The sequence below is a fragment of the Rhinatrema bivittatum genome, chromosome 8 (genome assembly GCF_901001135.1).
Source record: "Rhinatrema bivittatum chromosome 8, aRhiBiv1.1, whole genome shotgun sequence".
Classification (NCBI taxonomy): domain Eukaryota; kingdom Metazoa; phylum Chordata; class Amphibia; order Gymnophiona; family Rhinatrematidae; genus Rhinatrema; species Rhinatrema bivittatum.
In genome coordinates this window covers 17,248,320-17,273,973 of record NC_042622.1, presented here as the reverse complement: position 1 = coordinate 17,273,973, position 25,654 = coordinate 17,248,320, and the positions used below count along the sequence as shown (strand labels likewise).

The window sequence follows — 25,654 nt, the reverse complement described above, 5'->3', positions numbered from 1 at the left end:
GCGCAGAGCCCTTCACCAGTCCCGCGAGCGCTTGCAGCTGGGCAAAGCGGACGCGCGGTCTGAGTCTTCGGTAGGCGTTTTGCAGGGTTGCGTGATAGACTAGCTAGCGCGGGGAGTTGCGGAAAGAGCTGCTTTCTCTTGCCTTAAAAAAAAAAAGGTTTTGGCTTTCTCTGCTAGCATGCCTGGGGATGCAGTGAGGCGGGTTTTTTTTTCTCTAGTCAAGGGGAGGGGGGGGAGAGATAGTGTACCACTATATATCTCCCACTATAAAAGGACCACTTTCAACTCTGGGTGGGGTTTGTTTGGGTTTTTTTTTGGGGGGGGGGTTACATTGGTCTGCCTAGGGAACAAGGGTCTGTAGACACTTGTAACACTCCTCTCCCAAACCCAATCTGAGTTGAAAGTGCCCTTCTTACAGTGGGAGATACATAGAGTGTCAGATTGTCCCCATGGTCACTTATGTGTATGTGCATAAAAGCTCCACACGTACGCACAGTAGAGTGTATTTTAAATGATAGGCATGTACTTGCATGCACAATATAAAAAGTGTGTCCAATATGCGTGTTTATGAGCGCACGCGTGCTCCTTTTAAAATGTACCTGTAACGTAATAAAAATGAAATAAACTCATACAAATAGCAGTACGTAACCAGAGGAACAATTATATAGGATTCCAACACAACAGAATAAATATACCAATATCATGCAGTCATAAATTATTATTTTAGGAAGTTAGTTAATTAGTTTCCCTGGAAGATTATTGTATGTGAAGGTGGGGTTGATAGTGGATCAAGACAATCACTAATAATTGATAAATGTGGCTTATATATATACCCAAAATTCAGGCAATATACCTATGGGTATGGGTGAAGTGTCAGATTGGTATTATATATTTATTTATTTTATTTATTTACCGATTTTTATATACCGGGGCACGTAGGTAACATCACCTCGGTTTACATTCAAACATTAATTCAGCAAAGCGCTTTACAATATAACGTAATAACTGAAATAATACAATATATATATAGTGGACAGCTAGCATAATGATTGTTAAGACATTTTTAAACATGATACTACTGTATACTTTTTCCCCCTTTTTCTCTTGCTCAGTAACAGGCACTGAGATAAGAGCAAGGAACACATTTGTTTTTCTAAGAGATAAGGCCAGTGCTTAGGCAGTACCAGGATCTTTAATTAACCATCGCTTAATAAGCTACAGCTTAACATCTTGAGGGTTATGAGTGCAAGTCAGAACACCTAACACTTGCAGTCCTTGGATTAAAGCCAGAGAAAGTGAGACTATAAGAGACTGCAAATTACAGTGTTCTTTTGGATGTTAGGACAAAGAGCGTGTAGCTAGTTTGTGGGATCCCCGAGCTTGTCTTTCATTTTCAAGAATATAATATTTCATAGAAAGGAAAACCTATGGGGAAAGAATTTCCTGTATAAACTCTTTTCTTTATTTTTATCTTTGTTATTATAAACTTATCTGCCTTGATTAATATATGTAATGCTTACTGTGATACTGTTTGCTTTTACTGATATTCTCAAGCTAGTTTTGAGTACTCCAGCCAGTCTGGTTTTTGTGATATCCACTATAAATATGCTTATGATAGATTTGGGTGCATTGCCTCCATTAGTAGATTCAGGAATAACGTGAAAAAAATGTATCTTCACAGAATGGGATGTGGCTGCATGGAATGGATTCCCAGTGGAGATGGCAAAGGCAAAAACAGGCACAACAAAGCACTCTAAATATAATTCCACACCCAAGTGAGTGCTAAGAACCGGTTGTACAGTCCCAATAAGCTTAAGAACGATTGTAAGTCAAAATTTGACTTACAATCGTTCTTAAGCTTATTGGGACTGTACAACCGGTTCTTAGCACTCACTTGGGTGTGGAAAAGGCAAAAACAGGAACAGAATTCAAGATATCCTTGGAAAAGCAAAGAGGATCCATAATTGTGATCAACTGTAATTTATGGAATTAGAAAAGGAAGCAGATTTGGCAGACTAGATGGGCCTTATAGTCATAAGAACATAAGATATGCCATACTGGGTCAGACCCATGGTCCATCAAGCCCAAAATCCCGTTTCCAACAGTGGCTAATCCAAGTCACAAGTCCATGTCAAATACCCAAACATTAAATAGATCTCAAGCTACTATTCCATATTGATTAATAGCAGTTTTTTTATTTTTCCTCTAGCAACTTATCCAAACCTTTTTTAAACCCAGTAACACTAACTGCTGTAACCACATCCTTTGCCACTGAATTCCAGAGCTTAACTATGCACCGAGTGAGAGAGAATTGTCTTTGATTTGTTTTAAATGTACTACTTGCTAACTTCATGGAATGCCCCTAGTCCTTCTATTATCTGAGAGTAAATAACTGATTTACATTAACCAGTTCAAGTCCTTTCATGATTTTGTAGACCTCTATCATATCTCCCACTCAGTCTTCTCTTCTCCAAACTGAACAGCTTGAATGTCCTTAGCCTTTCCTCATAGGGCAGCCATTCTGTGCCCCTTATCATTTTGGTCGCTCTTCTCTACACTTTCTCCATTGCAACTATATCTTTTTTGAAATGTGGCAACCAGAATTGTACACAGTATTCAAAGTGCGGTCTCACCATGGAGCAATATAGAGGTATTATGACATCCTCTGTTTTATTTGCCATTCCCTTCCTAATAATTCCTAATATTCTGTTTGCTTTTTTGACCACCACAGCACACTAAGCCGACGATTTCAATGCATTATCTACTATGACGCCTAGATCTCTTTACTGGATGGTAACTCCTAATATGGAACCTAACATTGTGTAACTACTGCAAGGGTTATTTTTCCACTTTGCACTTGTCCATGTAAAATTTCATCTGTCATTTGGAAGCCCAATTTTCCAGTTTCACATGGTCCGCCTGCAATTTATCGCAATCTGCTTGAGATTTAATTACTCTGCCATCATATTTGGTGTTTCTGTATTTTGTTTCTTTGCTAATTCCTACCCTGTGCTTTCCACTTTTACTTCTGGCTGAATTCTGTGTCAAAAATGTAAAATTCTGCACAGAAAAATTTAAAATTCTGCACACAAACTCTGAAAATTTTTTGCCAAAATAACAATATTTTTGCAATCATCATCTTTCATTTCAGTCAAATTCCAACATTTTCATTTAAATTATAGTACAGAAAACAAAGAAAGTATCAGATGGCAGAAAGTATCAAATTATACAGTGAAAAACATTTTTCACATAGATAAGCAGCTGAATTAGCCATGCTGTCTGGGTACGTCTTCCGTGCCACTAGGTGGCGGAGCTCTCTAAGTCTAGTAAAGTCTTTCAGCTAGGTGCTCCCTCTTGTATATTCCTGGGCTTGCCTGAGGCTTCTCAGTCACACGCAGCCGTATGTCCGCAGCGCAGCGCCAGCAGGCAGCTCAAATACAGCAACTTAAGGCTGCACCATCGGGCTCCTATGCCTCTACTAGATCATCTCTGGGCCCTGAACGAAAAAGAAGGAAGCAGCTCATAGAAGGGCTTCTTCTGCTGACGCCCCCTAGGGCAAAATACCCACAGCCTACGCCCCTTCAAGAACCAGGGCAGAGCACGGGGGATGCGTCGATGGCGTCACGGCCACACACCTTACTGACGCCAATGGCTTCCCGAAGCAAAGAACAGGAACCGTGTCCGAAGCACCGACGCGCCTCGGGAGCATCCATGCACCAAAAGAACATTGAAGCACCGACGCACAGAGCAGAGTGCATTGCAGCTGCGTCGAGTTGAAGCACCACAGACGCACATTGACGCAGGATCTCAAAGGCAAAAACAGCCGATGCACGTCGACGCAGGATCTCAAAGGCAAAAACGGCCGATGCAACCGACTCACTCGAAGCACCCTGGTCCCAAGAAACATACTTCGGGTCATAAAAGGCCTAGGGAGCCTTCTCCATTACTTGTGGTCAACTCTGACAGAGACATGTCTCCACCACATCTCTCCAACAGCCAATCATCCTCTCCTGGACGGATATCGGATCCACCAGTGCATCCCAAAAGCCTGATGACCACTGTACCTCCTACTGCTCTATCGCCAGTAGAGCCTTCACCGCTTCCTCCAGTGGAAGTTCTATCTGTGCCGGAAGACCCATCTATTCCAGGGTCATCACCGAAGGAGCAGCCACAGGGGCCATCAACACCCGTGGAAGAATTTATTCTAACATCTTCTTCAGATGATTCTTCAACAGGGTACCCCTCCAACCCAGCTGAGGTCCCACCTGAACCGGCATCTCCACCTGAGGATTTAACCTATTCTCAGTTTCTAGAGAAAGTAGGTCTACTACTAAATGTGGAGACAAGAAAGCTTCATGATCCTCGACGAGATGATGGGCATTTTAAAAATATTTGACACCCCAAGCGAACCAGTTGCACTGCCTCAACACCAAGTGCTAAATGCCCTCATGGAGAAGTCCTGGGACACACCTCTGACCACTCCATCTACTTCACGTAAAACTGATATTAAATATCGCAAGAGGGACTCCCCTTATTATTCTACCGTACAACTACCACATCAGTCAGTTGTTGTAGAATCGGCAATGCAAAAGGCAAATAAAGTCTAGGTTGCATTCAAATACACCACCGTCCCGAGATGCCAAATTACTGGACGACTTTGCGAAGCGATCGTATCAATCGAGCATGCTTAATGCAAAAATTCAAAACCATCAATTTTTTATCACCCAGTACCTTTTTCAAAAAGATATTCTGGAATGAGGGGTCATAGGATGAGCATGAAAGGGGGTAAACTCTGAACATAAGAAGTTGCCATACTGAGTCAGACTGAGGGTCCATCAAGCCCAGCATCCTGTGTCCAACAGTAGCCAATCTAGGATGCAAGTACCTGGCAAGTAGTCAAACAGTAAATAAATCCCATGCTACTAATGCCAGTAGTGGCTATTTCTTAAGTCAGCCTGATTAATAGTTTATGGGCTTCTCCTTTAGGAACTGGTTCAAACTTTTTTTAAACCCAGCTACACTAACTGCCTTTACCACATCCTCTGGCAATGAATTCCAGAGCTTAACTGTGTGCCACTTCCTAACTTCATGGAGTACCCTCTAGTCCTTGTATTATCTGAAAGAGTAACTGATTCACGTTTACCTGTTCTAGTCTTCTCATGATTTTATGGACGGCTATCATATCCAGCCTCAGCCGTCTCTTCCCCAAGTTGAACAGCCCTAACCTCTTTAGCCTTTCCTCATAGGGGAGATGTTGTATCCCCTTTATCATTTTGGTCTCCCTTCTGTGGACCTTTTCCAAAATAAGGAAATATTCCTTTACAGAAAGAATGGTGTATGCATGGAATAACCTTCCAATGGAGGTGGTGGAGATGGGGCAGTATCTGAATTCAAGAAAGCACCGGGATCTCTGAAGGAGTGGTGGTGATTATAGATTGAACAATTGGGGTTTATGGGCAGACTATTTTATTTATTTATTTATTTAAAACTTTTTTTTATGCCGCCATTAGTGGGTACATCATACCGGTTCGCATCTGAACAGAAGCTGGGAAGTACATAAAACAGGGATAGGGGTTGGATCAGCGAGAGAGTGAAGGCGGAAAGATAGCGCACCAGGCAACAGATAAAATATAAGTAACAGGGACTGTCAAAGATAACGATATAAATAACTGTCAAAAATAACGATATAAATAACTGTCATGTTACTACATTTCAACAAGTATCTACTAGAAACCAATCCAACTGAAACTTTCAAGCACCAAAATTCTAGTGTAATGGTGCCTTCATATTAAGGACACGAGTTTGAAACAAGTAATCTCTGCTCTTACCCACATTTTAATCATAGGCACTTACATTTTTTGCATGACACTTTTTTTGAAAATTCTGAGCAACTTGCATACGTATCGTACAGCCTGCTTAAGATAAGTAGTTAATTTTTAGCCTTCTGATTCTTTGATCTTATTGTATAAATAGGGACTTTTTATTTTATTTTGCCTGGGGATTAAATGTTAGAATAAAAAAGAAATCCATAGAAAAATGACTTTTCCACTGAATTTTCTCTTGGGTGTTATAGCAAAATAATTTTCCCACTGACATCTTTTGTTATAACATTGACATTCCCAGGAAAAATAAAATAAAAACTGAAAAAGAAGGTCCTTGTATATAAAAAAAAAAAAAAATGAGCTGCACAATACATATGCAAGTTTCATTTCATTTATTTATTTATTTATTTATAACTTTTATATACCGACATTCAAATGAATATCACATCGGTTCACATATAACTGGGGAGCCAAAAAGCTAGTTGGAAGAAAGGAAGGATAAAGTTACAATTAACAGGGATTCATAAGGAACTGGGAGAGAATGTGGAACGGTCTAAGGGATCAAGTGAGTGTAATCGCAGGAGGATACAGCAAACTTAAACAACTTTATAGAGAGAGAGATATCAACTATATTACATATTATATTTACATAACTGTATGACAGTCAAAGGAATAGAATCTGCAGCAAATTGTATTAGCAATGGGTAATAGTTGTGGGTTACCGGGGATGGTTATAGGAGGTTAGGTGGAAGGGATACGTGGAGAAGGGTTAAAGGTACCTGGGGGTGAGGACAGAGACTAGGTAGGGGTTAAGTGAATGCTTTTTTGAACAACCAGGTTTTTAACTTTTTTTTAAAGGTGTTTGAACAGTGTTCCAAGCGTAGGTCTGGGGGCATTGAGTTCCATAATGTAGGACCTGCGATGGAAAGAGCACGTTCTCGTGTGGAGGTGAGCTGGGTAGATTCGTATGAGGGGGTAGTTAGAGTTCCTAGGTAGGCAGATCTAGTAGGTCTGTTGGGGGTATGAAACTGGAGAGAGTCATTAAGCCAGTGGATCTCTTTGTTGTGTAGGGTTTTGTGGATGATGGTAAGACTTTTATGAAGGATTCTAGCTGAGATAGGAAGCCAGTGGAGGTCTCTGAGGATTGGAGTAATATGGTCTGATCTCCGGGAATTGGTAAGAATTCTAGCTGCTGCATTTTGCAGCATCTGCAGAGGTCTGGTGGTGGACGCAGGCAATCCTAGAAGTAGGGTATTGCAGTAGTCGATTTTTGAGAACAATGTGGTTTGGAGGACAGTTCGGAAATCGTTGTGGTGTAAAAGGGGTCTTAATTTCTTCAAAATGTGTAATTTATAAAAGCAGTCTCTTGTGATATTGGAAATGTGTTTTTGTCTGAAAATTGGCCAGCCTGCATGTTCCTGAAAGTCAGCGCATTGTTGTATGCACATACTTTTAGTTGCATTAAGAGAAGGTGTTCCTGGAAGCATTTAGGCCATGGAGGAAAAGTATGCATGTAGATGGCATTTTGAACTCAAGTGCATTTTGAAAGGGGTTATGCATGGAAAATTAGCATATATGTGCATAAGTAGCCTGCATTCACCTACATGTTATTTTATAAACAGCAAAAGTGTGCACTTATTACTGGTTTCATGCGCACATTTACCAGTGCAAAAAAGGGGTGGGTGAGGACATTCCTGAGATGGGTCAAGAGGTACACGTGGAAGTGGTTTTATAAATTATTTTGTGCAGTTTTACACCTACTAATTGACTTGTGCTATTGAAATCGGACCTGTCTGTAATTTCTGGATGGGAGGCATGGGAGAACTGGTGGGGAATTCAGGGGAGTAGAGGGTCTAGGTGAACTGGCAGAGGTATCGGCAAACTGGTAATTTCAAATACGCATACAAGTAAGCATTTCCATGTGCATTCATTATAAAATATTTTTTGTGTGTTATTTTTTTATGCACCTAAAATATACTTGTGTATGTTTATGAAATAAGCGCTTTCATTGCATTGGAAACATATGTACGCTCTCAAACATACATTCATAGTTTTGGAGCATAAGCACGTGGTATTATTTAAACTGTGCAGCTCCGGCTATGCAGTTTATAGAATCGTAAGATACATTTCTGCACATCCACTTAGGTTCGCATGTGCTGTAATGTGAATAATTTTGGATTATCCTCCCTGTGTGTATTTTTCAAGCAAAATTATACCTGTAGAAAAAGCAATTGCAGGTGACAGTGAATTCTTCATTCCTACTAGAGTGTGCACAAACATTGTTTTCATTTTGTTTTAGTTTATTTAAAACAAACCCATAACAAATTAAATTTAAAAAATGAAATGAAAAAAACCCAAATGTCAGGTGCCATCAGGTTTTCCTCTTCGTTTAAACCCTCTTGCCATATTTTCATTTCTTCATGGGGCACACATGATCCCCAGTTGCTCCTGCCTTGCCTGTGGTATGCTTAGTAGTAATGTGGGCAGACCCTGAGGCTAGCACCATTCTAATGTCCTCCTTTATAAAAATGGAGCAGGCCTGGGTGTGGGCTTGACCTCCGCCATATGGTACAGGAGAATTTAATAATGGCGCTGTCCTGAATCTGCTGGCGACATTTACAAGCCACCAAAAAAGGCAGGAGCAACTCGGGATGGTTTCTGTCCCGCGAAGAAACTAAAATATGGCAAAAGGGTCGGTGGCAACAACAGTGAAACATTTTTTTAAATTATTTTAAGTGCAATCAAAAAGTGAAACATACTTTCTAGACGGTGGCCCCATGATTAAAATTTCGCGCTATCACAGTAGAGAATTCTACAACGGCAACATTTATGCCTGTTCTTTAATTTTTGCCTATTTAATAAAAGCAGCAGCGGTGGATCTTTAGTTTATTTCTAAGCACTTAACATGTTTTCCCTGGGGTAGCTGGATACGTTTCAGGAAGATGAAGCACACCGTTCAGGCTTAAATACGGAGACAAACCATGTACCTGTCAGATGACACGTGGTCCTAGTTTGACCCTGGCAACGGCTAAACCATTTTAACCCGCAGTGGTCCCAATGTGGTAACGAGAAATATGCTAAGCGTATATATTTGCCGCCTTCTGTTAATTATTAAAGATATTGGTCTCTTTAGTCCAGGTGCTAATTCGATGCTTTGTTTAAGTATTTTGTGTTGTGGTAAGTCCTTGTTCTCTCAATCTGCCCCCCCCCCCCCCGGATCAGCAGACTTGGAGCAGCCTCGCAGCAGCTTTCTGCTTGAGGCTGCCTTGCTTGTTAACCCTTTTTTTGTCTGTTTGAAAGAGAGAGGGGTAATAAAGGTGAATGTTTTTCACGATGGAATGGCAACGTCTCCTTTATAAGCCCCGAAGGTAAGTGTCGCCAGCGAGTGGGAAAGGAAAAATACAGAAACGAGCAGAATGAGAGGAAAGAGTTTGCAGAATGGGAAAATGCGGCTCGGAAAGGCTGACAGTGCAGTCAGGAGGCAGCGCGTGTGCGCATCGCGCCTGCTGCGCCGGAGCCAGAATGCATTTTAAAGCCCAAAGCAATGGCCCCGGCGGATGGAGGGGAGGGGGTGGAGCTCTGCCTTCATTCAATGGCCGCGGTGCTGCTTCAGACCAGAATGCACAGCAGGGTCTACGGTCTGGAGTCGGGGACTTGCAAGGCGGCGGGGTTTGCCGACTGTCTAGATCTCACGTCGCAAGTGAACTAGAAAATGTGGTTTGCGCAGAGCAGAGCGCACCTTTCCAGACGTAACCGTTGCTTGCTTTTTGATGCAGTGCGCGTAAAGGGTCGGAGGCCTTTGTTAAAAAATAAGATGAGGCGGTTGTGGGACGGCAGAATCCACCTCAGCCAGCTACTATGGGACCAGGCGTTCACGACTACCCCTCATTGCTGGACAGAGCAATAAAGAAGAGAGAAGGCTACAGCCCAGGAAGCCACAGACGAACGGTAACGTAAGAAAAATGGTTTCGTATTCAAGCTGTATGTTTACATCAAGGCTGACCTGACCAGCAGGCCTTAAAGTTACAGAGGAAGAAGGCTCAGGGCCAGGTATAAATTAGGCGAGCTTTGATTTTATTGTTTTGTAAGTCATCGAAATGACAGCGCCAGTCTTTAGCCATGTGAACTAGTATAATTTAAAATGTTCTGCAAATTAAACAGTGTTATAGAAACTGGGTTCTGTGCTATGCTATTTATTGATGTAACTTTTAACAATTTCATAATTTGAATGCGGCACCATTTATACTTCCTTTATTAATTGCAACATTTTTGTCATTCTCGTATTAAGGTAGAAAGTAGCTCTGACCAAAAAAAAAAAAATTGCACTTGTCTACATCTTTGGAAGATGTAAGCTCTCCAAGTTTGGGACAGGTGGAAAGAAGAGTTCATGGTGGGAGGACAGGTTTGTGGATTATAGTACTATGCCAAGGATGAGCCATCGCTTTCCAGAGTGGCAGAGCATCACGGGGCAGCACTATCCAAGCATTGTGCTTTGCATACTCGGCAATCTCATGCTTCATGGTTCTGTTAGTACCGTTACTTGGGGATGGTTTAACCCTCCTGCATTACTGAGTAGTAAATAGACCTGATCTTACAGATTCTCGGGGGAAAAAAAAATTTCTTCTGGCGTGAGAAGGGGGGGGGGGGGTTAGAAGAAAGGCCTTCAGACGCTGTAGCAGTGCTGGCTAGCTGGCAGAAAGTATAAAATAAAGTGCCCTCAAGGTATTCATATCTTTACATGTGTAACTTTTTCTGAGAAATTTTGAAAGAGTCAAATATTTCTAAGACAGAATTTAGTAAATAATATCTAACCAGAGATGTGCCACAGATATGACAGTCCCTTATTCTCACCAGTCCACTCCTTTGAGGTGACTCATGAAGCGTAGCACATATAAGGAAAAGCGAAGCACCCTTTACATTATGAACAGAACAGCAGAGCCCAGATTTACGTACAGCTGCAAAGGGTGAGAAACTCTGAGACGTGGCTTTTAGAAACCAGAAGTGGTCGGTGCCTGTTTGCATCCGTTTCAAGAGGCTAACTTGGATGCTGAAAAGATCTTTTTCTGAAAAATTTTGTGAGAACAGTGATTAATTCATTTTGTGATGCGCTTGCGAAGTTACAGCAATGGAAAATGGTGCTGTGTTATTAGTAAGGGTATCGGTGATCCAGCATTTAATTAATTATTTATTTTTTATATGCCAGTGTTCGATTTTACATATCACATCGGTTTACATTTGCGTTACAACCATAATGTTCCTCTAACAAAAGCTTTTGTGTTGCTATAGTACAAACCAAGTAAACGCAGCCTTTTCTGGGGGAAATGCCAACATGCTTTTCACATTATTTTTTCATGGCTGGCAACTGGATTTATGAGCAGATACCATTTTGGCCATTTTCACTTCTGGGATGAACTTTTCAATATCCTGGCTTTTGTGCAAGGCATGTGGGCTATTTTAAACCCGGGTCCATTGCATCAGTTCTCCAAACGGGGAAACCACCTGAGTTGTTTCCCCTCTTGAGGTGCAGGTGGGACATGTTAAAAGCACCTGTGTGGGGATGGTGAAGCAGGGGCAACATAGCACACACCCTCTTAGAAATCCCCCACATGCACACACACTGTTTTCCATTCGGGAATGCCTCCTGTTTTTACAGTCTGACGTACGCTGCGTTGGAGGAGTGCTGTTTTTATCTGGGTACATACCTTTTTAACTAGGGGACTGCCCTTGTAAATTTGTCCTCTTATGATCTACATGATAGTCTAAAGCGTACTTCCTGTTCCTACCCCAGATCAGTCCAGACGCAGGGGTTTTTCATCCCTGCCAGCAGATGAAGGCAAAGAATAAAAGCTTTTCTAACACTGCTACATAACAGTGTGTCACCTATGCAGTCCCTCAGTATTTCTCTGTCTCCAGCAGATGGTTGGGAGGTACAAAACCTGCAGTCTGGAGAATGAAAAAAATAAAATAAAATGAAGATGATTGAAGACAAAATGGCTTCCATAGGCTTTGGAGTCTGGCAGGACCATCCCTCTGGTAGGGCAGGGTGAACAAAGGGGTTTGGTGACCCTGAGGTGGCTCAGCCCAGAGTCGGTTGGAGACTGAAAGCCAGTGGTCCGGCTCCCTTGTCTTCCTCGTAGACCTCTCTCCTTTCTTAGGAAAAGTCAGGGCAGGTTAATGGAAGTCTTATTTGTTTTGTTTCTTTCTGAGATTGCTGGCTGGGACTGCTTAAGAAGTCTGCCCCGTTTTATATTAAAAAAAAAAAAAAAAAAGTCAGGCCCACGAGGCTCGGTTGAGCCATCAAGGGGAGGAGAGGTCCTGCGGCTGCTACAGGGGACAGCCCAGAATCGGTGCTGAGGCTCAGGTGAATCTTTTGAGGCAGCACATTCAGCAGAAGCCCGTGTGAGGCTGCGGCCCGGCATGGCAGGATCTGCAGAACGCAGGAAAAACTGCCGGGCATGCGGGGACAGACGTTCGCAGCTCAGCGGGTCAGGGCTGTCCGGCAGGTATGCCTCTAGGGGGGAGAGGCATTTCCACATTGGCCAGTGCCTTGCAGGAGAGCAACCCGGTCATCTGGGGCCTCTCTGAAGATGTGGGCCTGGCGGCCATTTTGCCTGCATGTGTGCAAGAGCAGGTTGAGTCAGGGGAGGGAAGAGACTCCTCTCCTCCTTTACTCCCGGAAGATGGAGGCACCGTTTGCATCCAGGAGAGCACAGAAACAGCTGAGGAATCCTTGGACGAGGGGTCGGATGATTCGGAGGCCTTTTCCTCTGACTTTGTACTTCTTCTGAAAAGGGTGGAGGAGGCAAGCTATCCCATCCACAGGTGGCCCAAGTATCTTCTTTGCAGGGTTTTTCACTTGGTATCACAGCAGTACATGTAAATATAAGAGACGTGTTCCTATAAGTAGAATTTTTACGTCAAAAGACTACTTTGTCCTTTTTCATGTAAAATCATCTGTTATAAATGCACAGATAGTAACTTTGAAACGAGTGCGCGCACCCATACATGTGCACATCGCCGCACGAGCAACGCCATGCTGTAAATTTAAAATTGTGCATGTACGTTTTAAAATAAACCAACCGCGTGTAAGTATGCTCCTGATTTTAAGAGGCTACTTGAGCAAAGCTAGTGCCCTTGTCTCCCATAGGAATTGTCGGCTCTTATGTGCATATTTTATGCAAATTGTAAAACAGGCTCCCAGTTTTCCAAATAGTCCACCAGTTTGTCCAGTTAATATCATGGTCTTTTTCGACTCCTCTGGTTCTTCATCCTGCACGCTGCCCAGTTGACCTGGACCCCTTACCCTGTCCTATAAGCCCTAAAACTTGAGAGCTACAGACTTGCGTCTCATCAGGAGCAGCAATAAAGTTGTGCAGCTATCTAGCCTACGTGTGTTGCAGTTTTTGGTTTTTAAATATGGAGATAACGCTTAAGTTTTGACCCTGCTCTGACCATTTTCCACTCCCTTATTTTTTACTTGTGCACGGGTACCTCCGCATGTAATTTGCAACTTTTTAAAATCTGTGCTGCTTACGTGCCGCCCGCATATGCGGGCATTTTTGCACGAGCAGCGCTTTTAAAATCAACCTTATAATTTTTTAATTCCGTGTTTGGGGAGAGTGAGACCAAGGCGGGGAGCTGTCGGGCTGTAAGGTTCACTTAGGGCGCCTAACACCCTTGCACCCACCCTGGGCGGGAGTGGCCTATGTGGTGATTCATATGTCCACCAGGATTATAGTCTCGGCAGTGTTGGCCTGCAGACTCCTGTGGCTGCAGAACCGGTCAGCAGATGTTTGGTCCAAGTCACAGCTGGGGAATCTCCCTTTTTTTTTAAGGCAAAGTTGTTGTTATTTGGAGAAGACCTACAACAGCTGGTGAAACACTTGGGAGAGTCGGGGGCAAGTGGAACTTCCCACCTCAGTCTCTGTTTCGAGAGACAAGAAGATATCATCCCAGTAAGGGCTGCTCCTGGTCTCAGAGGTAAAAGCTCTGGCAAGACACAGTGCTTTCGGGGGCCCTCACAGACCTGCACATGAAAACTCTGGTCAAGGGGCTGGAGGAAGCAACTCGCTGGTTCACTCTTCACTGGAAGCCATCGGAGAGGGAGATTCGACCTGTTTTAGGTCCAGACCGATCACTCACTTTTTTAGATCAGTATCTGACAAAGCTTACCTTTAATATTAAACACCTCAGTGCCAGATAAAAGTAATAATGGATTTATTATTAGCTTATAGAATAATTTACACTTTAGGAGGGCAGATAAACACAAGAGATGGCAGGCGAAATTAAGACAAGCCCTCTTCTGCAAAGAGTGGACCAAGATTACTCTGGATCAGTGGATGCAGGAAGTGATTACAGACGTCTGTGTGTTAGAATTTGGTTGTCCAATCCGAAAGACCTGTATGATTTCCCCTTGGGCAGCCCATTTCCAACATGGCCAAACTGCCTTTCTTTTGAAGTGGGCCACGGCATCTGGAAACAATAGTTCCTGTTCCCCCAGGGGAACAGGAAAGCGGAAGATATTCCATCTATTTCGTGGTGCCCAAGAATAAAGGAACCTATTGGCCCATTCTAGATCTGAAAAAGGTGAATGCAGCTCTCAGGGTGCCATGGTTTTGGATGGAAACTTTGTGGTCAGTGATAGCGGCAGTGCGCAAGGGGGAGTTCTTGGCTTCGTTGGATTTGACAGACTCTTATTGGCACATATCTATCAGGATGGAACAACAGACGTTCCTGCAGTTCATCCTCTTGGGAAATCCTTTTCAGTATTGATCACTCTTGTTTAGTCAGCTAAGGCACCACAAACTTTCACCAAGATGATGGTGGTGGTAGCTACAGCCTTGAAGGTGTCCTAGTCCACCCTTGTCCGGATGACTGACTCATTCGAGCAAAGTCAGTATGTCAGTGTCGACGGTTGGTACAGTGAGTTATGCAGAAGTTGCATTCTCTGTGCTGGGTGGTGAATCTGGCAAAGAGCATTCTGGTACCAACTCAGTCATTGGAGTATTTGGAAGTCCGCTTCGACAACAAAGTAAGCATGGTGTTTCTAACAGCAGACAGGGTAGGGTGATAATTTCAGATACAGGTCTGTCGCATATTGCAACTTTAGTGGGAATCCAGGTTCAGTCTCTCTTGGTGGCTTTTTTTGGGCCAATTTTGGAGTGAGGGGTTGATCTGGAAGTCCCAGATTGGGTGGTGGTGACCACTGGTGCCAGTCTGAAGGATTGGGAGGCCATTTGCCAAGAGCAAATGGGTCAGTGGTCTGGACCATCAATCAGAAACGAGGATGGTTTGCATGGCGTTGCTTTCCTTTCTGCCGTGGTTGTGCAGTTGGGTGGTTTGGGTCTTATCAGACAATGCCACAGTGGTGGCTTAAATCCATCACCAGGGGGTTGGTTCCCCCCTGGTGATGGGTATTTCAAGAGGCTCAGAAACTGTTCAGTTCAAGAGGCTCAGAAACTGTTCAGTTGAGCAGAATGACACCTGGTGACTCTTGCAGCATGCCATGTGGCCAGGGTAGGCAATGTTCAGGCAGACTATCTCAGTCAGTGAGGGTTAGACCCTGGGGAATGGGAGCTGTCTTTCAAATTCATGGCTCTTATTCAGACCAGGTGGGTCAGCCTTCAGCTGCACTTTATGGCATTTAGACAGAATGCCAAGGCGCACCGCTTCTTTGATTGCAGGTGAGAGTTTGGATCAGAAGGTCTAGACTCCCCGTTTCTACTATGGCTGGCTGGGATAATGTTGTGTTATATCTTCCCTCCATGGTGAGTGAAGAGGCATCCAGGGAAGGTGACTGTCTTGGCTCCAGAGTGGCTGTGTCTGCTGTGATTTGCAGATCTGGTAAATCTTGTGGTGGATGGTCCCTTAAAGCTGGGGCATCTATCAATGGTCTTTGAATAGCTGGAATGCTTTTGTCTTAGCTTGGCTTTTGAGCGGCAACGTTTAAGGATGAAGGGATATTCAGAAGAGGCCATTGCCACTTTGCTAGGAGACCTTGTACTTCCCTGGCTTACGTCAGAGTATGGAAAGTGTTCGAGTCGTGGTGTCTCGAGAAGTCAGTTGAGCTTACCCTAGCTTCAGTGTTGCATATTTTGGCATTTTTGCAGAATGGTCTGCAGAAAGGCCTTGTTTATAATTCCCTTAGAGTTCAGATAACAGCCTTTGAGGTAAAGTGCATGGGGTATCCCTAGTTTCGCATCCAGATGTGGTCTGTTTCCTTAGAGGAGTAAAGCATTTGTGTTGTCCTGCACAAAAAATGTCTCTCCTGGATCCTTAACTTAGTCCTACGGGTACTCTGTTGTTTGCCATTCAAGTCATTGAGATAGTTGTCACTGTGAAGGTTATAATTTTGGTAGAGATTTGCTCTACCAGGGGGATTTTGGAACTTCAGTCTTGTTGTGTCGAGATCCCTTTCTTCAGTTTATGGAGGACAGGGTGTCGTTACGTATGATACCTTCCTTTTTACCGAAGGTGGTGTTAGACAGCGGAACTCCTGTATTCCAGAATCTGGATTCACTGGATCTGCATGCGAGGGAACTTCCATTTGTTGGACATCAGTAAGAGCCTTGTTGCATTATTTCAAGATTACCAGTGGTTTCCAGAGATCAGATCCCATCACCTCTTTATTCTGTTTAGTGAAGCGAATAAAGGCTGTAAGGCTTCCAAGGCTATAACTGTAAAGTGGCTGAAAGAGGCAATTGCGTCGGCGTATATTTGTAAAGGTAATCCGATTCCCGAGGGGTTGCGTGCATATTAGGGAGCAGGCAGCACCTCGGGCTGAGTGTCACTTGGTTTCCCCACAGGAGACATGGTCTTCGCTTCCCAATTTCTTCAGACATCATTGGCTGTTTGGGCGTTTTGGAGAGAGTAATGCGAGCCAGTCTGTCTCTTTCCTGCCCAGTTTAGGGGAGCTTGGGTGCATCCCATGTGTCTGGACTGATCTGGAGTACGAGCAGGAAAGGAAAATTTGGTTCTTATTTGCCAATTTTTGTTTCTGGAATACCAGGGATCTGTCCAGAGCCCTGCCCTATCTGGAAAGACTGATCTCTATTCTGTGTGTAAATAGCGGAAAGCGTGTTTTATACTTTGTGGTTCGAGAGTTTTCAATCCCCATTATTGATGAAAGGGCTCCAGTTTAGAGGCTCCGACTTTCCCCTGCTCCGTTTAGAGTGGGGGTGAAGATATGTTTAAATTTTATCTTGGCTTGAGTGCAGGTCCATACTCAGGGGCTGCAGGTGGCTCACTGTTGTGTAGAAGTCTCAGTAAAGCTTTTCTTCTCTGCCTCCACCTGCTAGTAGGGATGATACCCCCCCCCCCCCCCTGTGTTTTCAGATAAGTCTCACAGGGTTACCCGTGTGTGATAATTCACTGTTTTGGCTGTGACAATCACAGCAAACATAGATATAAAGAAAGAAGATGAAGGTATTTCAGTTTAATACAAAGTGTCTTTGCAGTTAAGGAGTTGATGTCATGTAATTTGTAAGGACATGGTCTTCAGGAGCCCAGCAATACTACTGTTCATGTTTAAAAAAGAAAAAGAAGCTAATGCTTTTTTAGGAGGGGTAAATACTTTTGGGGCTTTCAGACTGCAAGCACATTTTCAGAAGAAAACTCCACATGGCATTTCTGGGACCAGCGTTAACGGTCATACGTAGCCCGCATAGGATTATAGAATCGTTCGGGCTGGAAGTATTTTAAATGAATAGTCCTCAGCTCTGTGAAATTCTTGCCCTGCTGAAATGACTGAATCTTTTATAGGGAGATGTACGACCTACACGCTTTTCTCATGGCGCAAACAAAACATTAGGACCGGTTCAGGAAATCTGACTCTGTACCACAGAGGCTTGCACTTTGCACACCTCCCAAATTTTGCAGCGAAAAGGCCATGGGGCATAAGCGATGGTGGTGTGGCGTGTGGGTGCCTAGGGGCCGTGCGCTCGCTTTTATGCAGACTTGCAGTGCTAAGGGTCGAGCGTCTGAAAAGGATTGCTGTTCCAAGACGTCTAACCTTATCTAATCTCTGCTAGCTTCGAAAGAGGAAAGGGACCTTACAGTACCAACCGGTCAAGGCTAAGATCTGCTCCCAGCAAAAGAGGCGATAATGCGTCAAACAGCACAAGAAAGGTAACGCTTCCTTCCTACGTCGGCGAGCGGCGCTCGATCTGCTTTCATCCGACAGCCCGTTTCTTGACGATGCCGTGTTCCCCCTTTTTTTTTTTTTTTTTTTTAGATTTTCCAAAGCTCTTTCAGCCATGTTCAACGAAGTTATGCGAAAAAGGAGAGAAATGGGGTAAACAGATCTCATCAGCAAATCAGGTAAGGCAACAAACGTCGTTCCATTTCCCCAGAAGTAAAATACACGGAAGGTGGAGTCCTGGTTCTAAGGAATTTTATTATGGTTAATAAGAGCTATCAGGCCGATGTAATACAGGCACACGATAAACTCCTAACTCTCCTCGATGCACCTCTCCCGGGCGCCCGGTTTTTATATTTAAACGGGCTGCTGCGTTAAAAAGGAGGTGCTAGGGATAAACTGTGCACCCCTAGCGCTTCCTCGGCAGCAGGTGCCCAGGAGAGGTGGCTGTCAGTGGGTTAGGAAAATGGTCACTCAGTTTTTCGAGCGTCCCTTTTCCTAACCTGACTGCTGGCACCCTATTTTTGTTTATTTATTTTTGTAATTTTAAGTTTTTCCTCTTTCAGTTCCTCCAGCTTAATATTGCCATAGTATTAAATCGGAGGAACGATAGAAAAAGCAGTGTGTTTTTTTTCTGCTTAACTGTAAGTTTTTTGGGCTCATCAAGACTTAACACCTGCTCCAGGGCCGGCATTTAATTTTTGAGGGTAAAAACGTGGGCATCGAAAGTGCGCGTCCAGTCATGCGTTGAGCCATGCGCTGCGGCCAGCGCACAGTATTGCATCGTCCTGTCTGAGTGGTCTCTTATAGTATAAGAGATTCATCTCATTCTGATTGGGTAAGAGGCCTGTGGCACAAAGAATAGCTGTTGCTATGGTACTGTTTACCTAGTGCAAATGTGAATACGCACACTACTGAAGAACTGGTAGGGATGTGCAGGCCAAAGAGATTTGTTTGTGTTTTGTTTTTTCGTTTCAGGGTTTTATTTTATTTTATTTTTCATTTTTTGGTTTGTTTAGTTCATTTTCCCTAACAGAAACTAACTCCCCTCCCTAGAAAACAGAGCCTCCCCGAGGCCCTCCAGTTTTCCTTCTGTCCCCAAAAGAAAGCTGTAGGGCCAGGCCTACCTGACTGGTTGAACTGAGCCCAGCCCTGGTCTGTCGGGGCCCCTCTGATCCCCTTCCCATTTCCAGAACTGACATCTGCTTACCACTTCCAAGAGGGTCCCAGAGATAGAAAGGGGGCAGGAGTGATGACCATGTGCGCCTGCCCTGCCACCATACTTTAAAAAATGTCGCCAGCGGCTCTGAGGCTGACGTTCAAGTGATGTCACTTTGGCGCCAGTCTGAGGGGGCCAGCTGGTGCAGTTCTGCTGTGTGGAGAGGCCCAGGGACCTTGCCGCAGCTCAGCCAGGTAGGCCGTCTTTCTGTAGGCAGTGGGTGGGAGATTGGAGGGCCCCGGGAACCAGCAGCATGTGTCCAGCTTCCTGCGAGGCAAGAACAGGCAGAATTTTACATTGGCAAAAAGCGATGCACCGTGGGAACGTCTAGAAAAGCAGCAGTTTTAAATAAGCTTTCATTTAATTTTATAAATATTTTAATACAATCAGCACTGTTAGGGAATAACTTTGCCGAATCACTGGTAAATAATTTGGGTCATTTTTCTGCACCTGAAAAAGTTCCTGCTTAGTAAAGAAATTATCTGCAAGCAGGCGGGTACCTAGTATTGTCCCGGAATATTGACCGCATCAAGTCACTTCACCCTCCAGGCCCTCAAATACAAATGTATATTGTAAGCCCTCTGGGGCAGGGACCTACCTGCAGTGAGCTTGAATTTGGAAAGGCAAGTAATAAAGCCTAAAACTCCATATTAGGTGTGAGATTAGAAACTTAACGGGCAGTGTTTAAAAAGACCAGGATGACATATTTTCATTGTCTGGTAACCATGGCAATACTCTTCAGCAGCTCAGCCTGCCCTAATTATGGTGGTGGCAGGCGGCGTGACGTTCCCACGGTGCATCGCGCTTGCCAGTGTAAAACTCTTGCCTGTTCTTGCCTTGCAGGAAGCTGGCACCGCATTAAACGGCAGTCTCCTCATATTCCGTAGGTGCACGCGGGATTGAAAAGAGCTGGCCGTGGGCAGCCGGTCTTTCAGGCTGCCGCAGCACCAGCCTCTGGGGCTCCCCGACTTGCCGCTGACCACTGCTGCCGCTTTACATCCCAGCCCCTCATGCTGTACCCCAAAACAGGATTTAGCATTCTGCTTAGGCAAGAAAAAACAAAACCTGTACCTTAGGAGGAAAGGGAGACCTTTCTCTGCATGAATAAAACCCTTTTTTTTTTGTTTAGTTCTTGGTGCAGCGGACGTACGCACGTCGAAGGCGTGCCGCCATCATGCCTAACCTTGCCCCCCCCCCCCCAAACGTACTCGCATGTGTTTAGCCAAGTGACTTGATGGACGGCGGGTGCCCTGTGTTTGCACAATGGCTCCGCTCCGTGCGGGGCGTCTGGTACACGCGCGCCTCTTGCAGTTAGGCACCTGCTTGAGATCAGTCGTGCACGGTTCCGGTATTAATTTTATCTGTTTATTTTATATTCCGCTTTTCAGCCCTTCAGAGCGGATGTTGCATGTATTTCACGCTGCTTTGCCTCTCCTGTTGGAACTCTGACAGTAATTTTCACCCCCGGGTCTCCTCTAACTTAATGCAAAGGCATTGGATTTGTGTCTCAGTCTACGATGTAAAGTATGGCAGAGGAGAGCCGTCCGTGGAATGCATGGTCCTGCCAGGGAATAGTTTTGGACCCAAACGCTTGCGGAGAGCTCACTGCTACATAAGTGGAATGTCAAAGCTGCACTGTGATTGTTCTTTCACTCTTGAAAATATTGCCACTTTGGCCCTGTTTTACTGTTTTGTCGTCGTCTTCTCTCACCTACCTTTTTAGTCTTTCCCTTCCTAGCCCCCACCTCTCTCTCTCACCTGTTTATTTCCCTGTCTACAAAGCCTCTGACCTTCCCCTTCATCTTTCTTCCCCCTACAACCGCACTTTTCCTTCTCTCTCTCCCCTCCATAGCCGCCGTCTTTCCGCTGTCTTTCACCCTCAGCAATTTTTTTTTTTTTATCCCGTGGCTAGGCATTTACAGTTTTACATTTTTGTTGTTTCATTTTGTTTTGTGGTTTATTTTGTTCATTTGAAACAAAATACACAACAGTACGAATGAAAACAAAGAACCAAACTAAACGGGGTCCCCTTTCCTCCACCAAAAAAGTTAAATTCAAGGTGCCCCGGGCACCTCTTTCCCCATCGCTGGTCTTTAGAGTACCAATGGGGCAGGCGTGACGCGGCCACCCAGCCTGCCTACCGCGTGCACTTTTGTAACCGTGAGCTGTGGAGCTACCTGAGAACTGGTGCAAAGTACATGCCGGAGAGTCAGCGAGACTGAAATCTCCACCTGCACTTCCCCCCCTGACCTATAACGGCCCCTTTTTTTCATAAGCGGGAGGCAATTTTCAAACTGCGTCTCTGGGTGAATGGGGCTAGCCCCAGTTTGCACGGCAAAAAATTTCCAATGGCTGCAGCCATTTCCATTAACGGAAGCAATTGGGCAGAGGTAAGAGATTAGGCATAATTGGTATTTAGGATGATGTGTATATATATTCCATGTAAATTGCTTAGATATGAAGTATAAATAAAGTAAAACAGCCAAGGATCAATCGCTCCTGCTGCAGGCAAAAATCTCAACTACAACGTAAGAACGTCCGAGAGTGGGAGGGGCCTGGCAGTTGCAACAAATCACATTTTTTGTTTATTTTTCTTTCATTGGGTTTTAAAATCAAATCGGGGGATTTTTGTTTCAAATGCATGCACATCCCTTGTGAGAAATTCCCTTTTCCCATGCAGAAATATTTCTTATGGGATGACTCCAGAAATCTCTCTCTCTAGTGTTCAGCCTTACCTTTTCCCCGTATTCCAGTCCTTTTGAGAGAATGAAAGTAGAGAGGGAGTCGCATTTCTTTTACGCCATCCTGGAGTAACTAGGAAAAAAATGTGGCCACTGCGTTCTCAAAGTGTTAAGCTCTGGTCCAAAATGGCGGTGGCATATGCCACGCACGGACGCTTTCGAATTGACCTGGCTACTGGAAGGAACGTTTATGAGTCACCGTTTTCTCGTATGTAAGAAAGTGATGGTGGCACCGGCCTCAGTCTGCCGGGTCGCTCCTGTCCCATGTACAAAGGAGAGTTGAGGAAGGGGGGGGGTGGGGAATTGGGGGAGGGCCCTGGAGACGTTCGGAATGTTTATTTATTTATTTTCCTGGTGGGGTGAGCTGTTGAGGTAACAAATGAAAATCGCATTTTTTTTTTTTTTAATCAAATTTCATTTTATTTTAAAAGTGAAACAGGAAATTGTTAAAACTTCCTGTTTTTGTTTCCAGATAGCTTGCAGCTCCATAAGAAAGCAGTTCTGGCAGTAATTGCTGTTTTTGTTTCTACAGAATTATGAATGTTTATTCATCTGCACACAGGATACAAGGATCCAAGAAGGAAGCCTCAGAGAAAAAGCTAAGTGAGTCTGGGTCACACAGAAAGCTCCCCCCCAGCTCAAGGAGTAGCTCGTTGGATGACGCTGGAAGGGCAGGAGACTCTTTGTTGCAGAATTCTTATTTTAACAAAAAGGCTGGCTCTGAAATTCTGGGGAATGTGACGGAAGTTCATTGCTACTCTTCGAAAGGACCAAGGCGCTCTGCTGAGCAGATGTTCCTTGACTTTGAATCCATCAGGATTATCAAAGAGGAGGTAGATGAGGACAGCGCCAGTGACCTTTCTGACTCTGAAAGGATTCCTTTTCCACCTTCCCCTTTCACACCCCCGGAATTAAACCTCCGAGCTGAGAAAATCGATCCGGGATGTTTCGATCATCTTTTTGATCTGGGGTACAAGGAATCAGAATACTATTACCCAGACTTCCTGCCACCACCGTTTAACTCTTGGGACCTGCATCATTTGGCTGTTTTTGTTAACACCGATGGGAAACACGCACCTCGGCCTCAGCCAGCAGGGTTTCTTGAGAGGTACGTTGAACGACTCCTGCAATTAGAGTGGCTGCAAGTGCAAACCATACAAAATGAGAACGCAAAGGTTGTCAGGTCTAGGCCTCAAACAGCCAACTGCTCCAACCGTGGTGTGAAAAGCCCCGGAAAAATCAGGTCCTGGCACAGTCAGGTACCCAACAAGCAACCAGCTCACCTGGAACACTTATCCAGGTTTCCCCCTGGCCAAACCAGCAACCACCTCAGGAAAGATTTCCACGGCGAAGTGGAGCCCAGTCCATTCCATGCATGCCAGAGCCACTCAAGGGTTGTTAATGCAAGCAGTGACACGTCGTCACCTCAGAAATCTGTGAACTCTGTGGTCAAGAAGAAAGCAGAAAACAAGAAGCCACAGCGCTCGGAGATGGAGGCCTGCAAATGCAGCCCCAAGCTTCAGAGTGCTTCTGCCATCAGATCCCCCACGTTCCATAGCCCAGCAGAACCCCTCAAGGGCCTTAAAACATATGTCTATGTCAATCCGAAAAAGAACGCAGCTGCTAATAACTGTTATACACCCACCAAAAAGACAACGGCCGAACGAAAGCTAAAAGCAAATGGCGTTAAACAAACCTCATGTAAATATAAACAGATGTAAAGAATTATCCAATAATTAGGGAGCTTGTTTCAGCAAGGACACAGTAACACATAGTAGGGTGATGGCACATTAAGACCTATTGGCCATCCAGTCAGCCCAGTTATTTTGGTCTTGGCTGCTAAGTTCAGGTCAACTAAATAGGCCGATCCAAGCCCGGACCATCGGCCATCTTTACTGTGCAGAAACCTTCCGCATGAAGAGGCAGAAAGTGATACAGTCACTCGATTTTCTAGGCATCTGAATTGCTTGGCATCACATTCAAACCGCAGAAAGGGTCCCTCATGCTGGTTGAAATCTTTGGGGTTTTTTTCTGAAAAGCACAGAACCTGTGATACTACTCAGTGACAGCAGAAATAGAAAAAAAAAGTGTTTTGTGGTCCTCTGTAAATAGCACATTGGATTATTATTTATAAGATTACTGTAGATTATAATGGATTAAGGGTTTGTTGTTTTTTCCAGATTTCATTAACAGGAAAGCACTTTACTACTGCTAAAACCATTTATTTTGTTCTTAAACCACTGAACTAACTGCCATTTTCATCTCTAACATGACGTCTTCCAGCGGTCTACACTCCTATCCATAAAGAGCACCGGGATAATTGGAATAGTTTGGTGTATCGGCATGATGTCATTGGAATTAACATTATTTCCCATTATTTAGTAAGGTCATTTTAAAAAATAAGGCAGACAAAATACCAAATGCTGTTAGTAAGCTCTTACTTTCAAATCTGAAATGGTTAAGTAGTTGAGTTGCAAAATTCTTTGCAGTAGGCACCTACCTGTAAGCATCTTTATCAACTTTTATAGACCAATGAAAGCTGACACTATTTTGATGTAAAAGGGCTCAACAGATGGAACATACAATCCCAGATAATCCATATTCAACATACATTGTTTAGATTTTAAATGTTTTAGTAATTTTAAAAAGGCACCGTTCGCATATTCGCTAACAAGTGGTTTTTACGCACATACTGTTAAGAGTTGACTGTCGTGGGTACTGGGTCTCAGGAGATGTTTTCATGTAAGTATGGAAGAACAACGTATAAAGTAATAATTTATTATATCTTGGATGTACGTCTATTGAGCACTTTGTACTCTGTCTGTACAAACTGACCTCACCTCATGGAATTTAAGGAAGCATTAGGTTACCATTAGCCGTTTTTATAATATATACCAGGCTAGGCAGCTCCTGTACTGGAGTGCCACAAAGAGGTCTGGCTTTCAGGATATCCACAGTGAATGTACGTGAGAGATTTGCATACAGTAGAGGCAGTACTTGCAAATATATCTCATGCATATTCGTTGTGGATGTCCCAAAAGCTAGACTTGTTTGTGTGGACTCCAGGACCAGAATTGCCAACTCCATTTTTCCTAGCATGTGGCTAGATGGATTCAGGACCAGTGGATTAATGCACCTCTACCAGCAGATGGAGACGGCGCAAACTGACGTTACAGTATGTATAGTCCTGCAGTGACATCAGCCTGCCAATATTCTCAGTCTCCAGCAGATGGTGGTCAATCATCTCCCTACTGGGGATTGCTTCAGATTTTGCAAGGATAAATAAAAGGAAAATTAATTTGCCCTGCTCTCCTGCGATGTTACCAAATGGTCCCTCCCCCAGTTAAAAATTCCTAAGGTGACCTGTGGTCCCTCAGATGAGTGCCTTGTTAAAGTAGCTGGTTTTTCAGCCAGCATGGACTTAACTGATTGTATAGCTTAAAGGCAGTGGGTGCAAGAAGCCGAGCGTGACAGTGACAGCAGATGCCCTTCTCCCTCGGAGCCAGAGATCGTCTCTGTATTCAGCCGGGAAGGGCTGAGCTCAGGTAAGTTTTAATAATAAAAAAAAAAATTTGTTTAGGGATTCCCCTTCCCCAGTCTCCGAGCTTGGCATGCTATTCTGACATTCGTCCTGCCCCGAAGGAAGTTTCAGGGGCGGGGGCAGCCTGGAGGGTTGAGCAGCCCCGCTCCAAGGCTTTTCCACTGCACACCACGTGGTAGGCCGCAACTGTGTGTT

The 25,654-nt window shown here is 44.2% G+C and overlaps 1 protein-coding gene across 4 annotated transcripts; it reads left to right on the top strand.

Moving 5' to 3' along the window:
- The first annotated feature begins 18 nt into the window (after nucleotides 1–18).
- FAM217B (family with sequence similarity 217 member B) lies at nucleotides 19–25,019 on the top strand. Of its 4 annotated transcripts, none has more exons than XM_029614069.1 (5): nucleotides 19–70; nucleotides 9,599–9,775; nucleotides 17,852–17,948; nucleotides 18,055–18,140; nucleotides 22,451–25,019. In XM_029614069.1, the coding sequence occupies exons 2-5, from the start codon at nucleotides 9,681–9,683 to the stop codon at nucleotides 23,637–23,639; spliced, it is 1,467 nt and encodes a 488-aa protein (XP_029469929.1). In that variant the 5' UTR covers nucleotides 19–70; nucleotides 9,599–9,680; the 3' UTR covers nucleotides 23,640–25,019. The 4 variants fall into 4 exon arrangements, with proteins under 4 accessions (XP_029469929.1, XP_029469930.1, XP_029469928.1 ...); XM_029614070.1 differs by lacking the exon at nucleotides 19–70 and adding an exon at nucleotides 9,055–9,190 and having other exon boundaries at nucleotides 22,481–25,019; XM_029614068.1 differs by lacking the exon at nucleotides 19–70 and adding an exon at nucleotides 9,055–9,190.
- Nucleotides 25,020–25,654: the final 635 nt, after the last annotated feature.